We start from the raw sequence: 6284 nt of genomic DNA, 5'->3' as shown, positions 1-6284 counted from the left end.
ACAGTTAGTGTTTTGTTTAGCCCCAGGAAAGTACTTGTATCTTTGTGTTCATTACGTGGTTCCTCAATACTTTCCGCTGTAGAAGTTGCTTTAGAGTTTTCAAGTTCTTTTTCTGCTTGAAACAAGTGACGAGCTTCTAAGAAAAGAGGCTCAACAACTTTGATGTTAATTAAACTTTTTTTTTGCTTTGACATTCGTGATTAAAAGCTTACGAAAAATTGGAGATTTATAAATTCAAGAAAATAAAATGTTATCATTTAAACCATAGGCATAGATATTGTTCATCGAATTCCAGCCGATAGAACTACTCCACAGCTACCACGAAAAAAAGCAGTCAAATCGTTTCGACTATTCAAAAGTTACGCCTGGATAAACGTTTTGAATCGTTTTTTAACGAAACTTTTGAAATATTCAGTACAGTACGCACTACAGACAGTTTTGTGGCACCTACAAATTGCTGTTGAAATCGGTTTGATTTATTTCAATTTGTTCTTACTGGTCGAACGTTTTTAACTAATTGACAGCCATTCAAATCATGTGCTGAACATTTCGATTTGTATTTAAACCATCACTGTTAGGTATTTAAATTCTATAAATAAAGGAATTGGAATCCTGAATAACAGAAAATCAATTAGTTTTAAAAACAAATATAGCTTCGTTTATAAGAAAGCCACTGTAAAAAACATTGTTGTACTCCTGTGTGTATTATGATAAGACTTCAAATATTTTCTCGTAACAGTTGACTGTTTTCAGATTATGAAGAAAAGTAAACTTAATTCTGGGACAGCTAAGAAAAAGACAATCAAAGTTGAGGAGAAACCTACAGAGAAAACCGAAAACGTGCCGGTAAAAGTTGATTCTTTGGACGATGAAGAACAAGGATTCGGTGGATGGTTAAGGTAAATTTATGGAAATTAAAATAAGGAAATTTTGAATATAAAGTATAAAATAAGAGTTGATTTCGCAAATATAGCACATAAAATGTAATAGATACAGACAAAAATACCACTGATGTTTAACATAAAATTACAATCTATCTTCCAATATCCTGTTTCTGATAATCAAACCTTCAAAAATGTGACACCTTTAATATACAAACTCATGATGTTCAAAAAATTAAAGAAATCTCGATATCAGATCCAAACGAGTCTTTAATGTTCCGGCACTTGGAGTTACTCCGAACTCATCCACGCGAATGCTAATGCTTTGAACGAACGCGTTCGGCTGTGATCGTTTAAAATCGGTTATGGCGGAAAAGTTATTTGCTTCGAAGCGTTTAGCTATAGGCACGATCAAATTCAATGCAATAATATGGTAATTAGACCGCGAACTCGGAATCTTAAAGCAAATAAATTGTTGTGAAATATAATTGAATATTAATTTAGAATATTGTAATATAGAAATCACTGTTCATTTATTTTGAAATAATGTTTAGCACGGAACAGAATATTTGGGCCAAATTGTTAAGATACCATTTCGGATTCCGAACGATTTCAAAAATATCCGAAAAGTAATGTTAATCATTTGCCTTTTGTAGTAAAAACCTTATGAAAACTGAACTACATCACAAAAAAATCCAATATCGTGTCTATCAACCCAGTCTTCAATCAGATCAAGAATCCGCTTTCCTTTAAATGACTCAATAAAGGGTCTATACAAAAGTTTTTATTCGCCATTGGACATTGTAACGGTACTTTTACGATTGACTTCCCATTTTCAGATCATCAGACGGCCTGGAGACGATGAAACTATTTGTGATAGCAAATAGCATTGTGATGCTTACTACAATTGTGTACCCACACGCTCAAGCTATCTTCGAGGTCGTTTCCGATATGATTTATGGCACCGACATTTTGTACGACGATTGAATTGATTACGTAAACGCTATTTATACATAAGCCTTGGGAGATTTGTTTGGGAACCTGCATCATCGGATCTCAGTTTCCTTTAGTATTTATTATTTATGGAATATGTGTTTGAGTGAGCGTCTGAATGTATTTTATGTTGACGATGTAACATGCGACTAAAATCTGTGCTTCTTTATAGAGAATCATTAATATTCAAACACGTTTATATTACCTTTACGTTGACTGTACTTTTTGAAATTTTAATTTTACCACAGTCACATGGAGTGTTAATGTACTCAACACTATTAAAACTGCCATTTTCTCAGTACCTTTATAGTATCTTAAACATTTAGCTTCTTTTAGTACATTGCAAAAAGTTTTGTCTAATAACTTGAATTTCTTCGTGCGCTCGCTACTTTCTTTTCTCTTGCCTTTAAACTAAGTGGGCGATAAGTTCTGTCCAAACGTTTATGTGAGAGAACTTTGTAATTATATTTTAAAATATTTTGTACGATATTAAAGTAAAATGTAAGGTCGTCCATATTAGCATAAGTTTAGAGTTTGCAGATTTTTTTGTGATTAAGTAATTATAACTTCCGGTAAGGAATGGCATAACTAAGATTGTATCTATTGCTTATATATGTAAGTTTAATTAGGATAAGTCAGATACCGTCCGATCTAATGATAGTTCGAGTTACCAAGTAAGGATTTGTTAATAACTTATTGTAATATCTAGGAGAATTAATTTTCTCTTTTAGGCGATAAAGCTAAAGGTATTCTATTTATCTTTAATTAATAATCTACTACGCTCTATAAATAACAGAGTTAATATCATCTTATTACAGTTAATATTTATTAAAATCTTTTGTAAAAATGCTTGGTTTGCTATTTCGTTTGATATTTTCACTTAGTGTACTTGTGTGGTATTCTGTAAATGTATGGAATATGATATCTGATTATTTTAATAAAGAATTTCACAGGTTACTGACTGACAATGAAACTGATAGTTTAGAAATTGACCAATATGAACACGAAGAGTTGTAATTGGTGATTGTTATATAGTATTTGTATTATTAAAATGGTTTCTTTGTATTTTTCTTTCAATTTGATAATTGGCGAAATGATCCGTTCAAATAATAATAACCCGCGGAAATCAGTTTCTCTAGTTTATCTCATAGAATGGAGGAAATGGAGCAAACAAATACAAATTCTGAACTTGACATACTTCACAATAAATGTATTCAACAATATTTTTATATTGCATGCCTACCGGTATTCTAGCGTGATAAAACACTTTTACACTTATACATATTTATAAAAACAAAAATGTAAATAAAACATAAAAATAACGATTATCAGGAAAACTCCCATATTTAAACTGATTTATGAGTTTCGTACATGCGAAATTACAATTTTAAGCGCGCAATGATAGCTATGTAATGTATGAGGTATTTAGTCTGAACAATTTATTATTCTTTGTACTGTGAAATGTTTTGTTTTCAGTTAAATATTTTCACTACTAATTACTTGAAATAGAAAAAGCGTGAAATCACCACTATGCTCATTTACCTAAAGGTAACGTCAAATACTCCTAAAAAGGTGACACCTGACGATTTCGCAGTAGTATTTTGTTTGTAAGTTACCAAAACAAAGTCACTAGTAGGGAACTTCAAATTGGCTAAGTTATTTGGCCAGAACTGGGATTTAGACTCTACAGTGGTGACATTTGACGAATGTATTGCGTTGCACAAAAGTCTATCTATCAATTATTGACCATAGCATATTCATGCAGTTGAGGTTTAAGGTCAACGACCGAAAAATACTGTAATACAATTAGTATGCCATTGCATATTGTATCAAATAACTCTTATCTTAAACGTAGCAAGATTTTAACAGAACAAAAAACTCTTAGAAGTGCCAACAAACTTAACGGTTATTCCTTCTCGCTTTGTACTGGAGCTGCGAACAAAAAAGTATACGAATACACTTAACATAATTTAAAATGGAGTGGCATTAATGAATCTGCGCTAGCTTTTCGATAAAAGCCTAACTTTAGGTAATTAAGTGCGTAATGATTACCTGAAGGTAGTTTAGAAACAGGAGTTTGGTCGTTTAAGCCTTAATTTAATTAAAAAGAGTCTTTAAGTCTTAGGCATCAGCCACTAAGGTGTTCATCTTATTTATACTGAGATCATTTTGGAGAATACTGTTTGGTAGTGAAAGTTAAAAGAAATAATGTTTTGGATAGCCTGAAAACTGTTTTCTTGGCGATTTAGAAGTTGGTCTTCGATTTAAACTTCAACGGTTTTGTTTGACTTCATGCTTTGAAAGTTGTATTTAGTTGTGTATTTGTAGAAGCTTTTGAATGAAGAGTCGGATCAAGAATTTTTTGACTAAATTAAATAAGCTTAACTCTACAAGTAAAAACGAACAAACCAGAATTGGGATAGGTTTTTTTTCGATTCGATCAATTGGTGGATAGCCAGCCGGCTATCGTTAATGTTAAGTACATGTTGCATGTTGCATTTATCAAGAAAGTAACCTTACGAACTTAACATCAGACCCAGGAAACAAATCCCATATTGTATACGACATTGACTTCAGACAATAAATAACACAAATTGTTTATGCTTGCCAAATGCATAGCTTTAGGTGAACGTGCTTCTGGTTGGCAAATCGATACATACAGGTTTTCTTGCAAACCCTGGCTAGTCGCCAAATGTAGTTGCATTTCGTACAAACTTGCGCTCCAGAGAGAATTTATTAACGCTCTAATGTAACTGTTAACTAATTATTTCGATTATGTCAACAATTACCAAGTGTTTAGCATTTGTAAGTGTGTTTGAGAAAGATTGAGTGTCAGTGCTCTTGGGTTCTGTTGAGAATTTTGTTTTGTTATTGACTTTGTGAGGGTTACAATTTTATCTATGAAGCTATGACGTGCGTTATTTTTCAATTGAAAATATCCACTTGCAAAGCATTTAATTATAGGTGCAATTTTTGAGAAACTCGTCAGAAAGGTAGAATTATGTATTATCATTATTTGAATAATGCTCGATTGCAAATTTTGTCTCGTTTTGTAATAAAAAAATAATAAATCATAAGCGTAGGTTGTAACACTTTTCTAATATTCATAAGTATTTAATGTTTATTAAACTTTTACGCTATTACATTATCATTAACTTCAACAGACAATTGCACCAATTAATCTACCACTTCGCGCTGACAAAACGTCAGACCACCAAACAGAATCAATAGTATACTAAACTCATGAGCTGGCGATACGCCAGAACCATCTGTTTTCCATCAGCAAACACTGAGAAATACGTGTTCTATATTGCATTAAAGTCCTTTACTTGCCCTAGTAGGATATGCTGTGTGCGTGCACGGTGTTTCTGCGTGTGCTTAACCGAAACACAGGTGTACAATACTGGCTGTCACCACTGCTGCCTTGGTAATATGCAAATCCTGGGAAGTTGGATGTGAGGCATAATTGCCACCACACACTGGCCAATTACTTTAACACGTTGTTATATCGTGAATCGTGGTGTCTGAGGCACAAGGCATTGTTAATGTACTGCGGATGTAACATGATGTATTTGCCGAATGTAATTTTGATGCGATTCAGGTTTAGTGCCGAAATACGTGCCAACATCTCTCTGTAGCTTAGTTTAGGATACATCGTAGTAGTTCGTATCTCGATACGTATATCGTAAATTATTCAAATACCGCTATTCAATATCAGGAAGGATTAACGTGAAACAAATGAAAGTTCCACCACATTTTTTTGGAATAAGTAAACTAAAATCAACCCCAGACCCAAATAGAAAATTATAGTAGAAATATTGTTAATGGAAATTAAACGACAGGCGAAAATAACTAGGTAGGGCATATGACCCATATTCAAACATCATAAAGGCATTCTAAAGGTTTTCATCTTTTAATGTTTGCTAAGTAATTTAAGCTGTTAAAGTTACCACAACCATATTGCTTGTAATTATAACTCACTGCCCTAATGTTGGGTATTAACCGATACCATCGACCGTTAGCGAAAATTTTCTTTTTCATATATTTTTTATAGCAATAATTTAGAAAAAAATGTTAGCGTCAGAACTTAATGTCTCGTTATTTGACCTTAGAGACGGTTTTTAATTTCCGTTTGACCTAAATTAGGAAAGAAACTAGGCACTGAATTTTGTAAAAAAGAATTTCTTTGAATATAAATCTTGCTATAGTTCGGCCATTCAGAGAATGCGTTCCTGACACGTCGCGATTGAACTGACGACGTAACTTTGCAATGGCGTTTTTATATTTATTTTTATATTTTTGCTGGTTGTTTACCGTTTTAACAATTGAGGAGCATTAAAACAACATTATTATATCAATAATCAATGAATGTTATTACGTCGTCAGTTCAATCGCGACGTGTCAGGAACG

The 6284-nt window shown here is 32.7% G+C and overlaps 1 protein-coding gene across 1 annotated transcript; it reads left to right on the top strand.

Moving 5' to 3' along the window:
• The first annotated feature begins 756 nt into the window (after positions 1 to 756).
• LOC124630114 lies at positions 757 to 1872 on the top strand. The gene is made up of 2 exons (XM_047163845.1): positions 757 to 899; positions 1721 to 1872. The coding sequence occupies exons 1-2, from the start codon at positions 757 to 759 to the stop codon at positions 1866 to 1868; spliced, it is 291 nt and encodes a 96-aa protein (XP_047019801.1). The 3' UTR covers positions 1869 to 1872.
• The last annotated feature ends 4412 nt before the right edge of the window (positions 1873 to 6284 follow it).

The sequence above is a fragment of the Helicoverpa zea genome, chromosome 4 (genome assembly GCF_022581195.2).
Source record: "Helicoverpa zea isolate HzStark_Cry1AcR chromosome 4, ilHelZeax1.1, whole genome shotgun sequence".
NCBI classification, from domain to species: Eukaryota; Metazoa; Arthropoda; class Insecta; order Lepidoptera; family Noctuidae; genus Helicoverpa; species Helicoverpa zea.
This window is presented reverse-complemented; position numbering and strand designations above follow the sequence as displayed.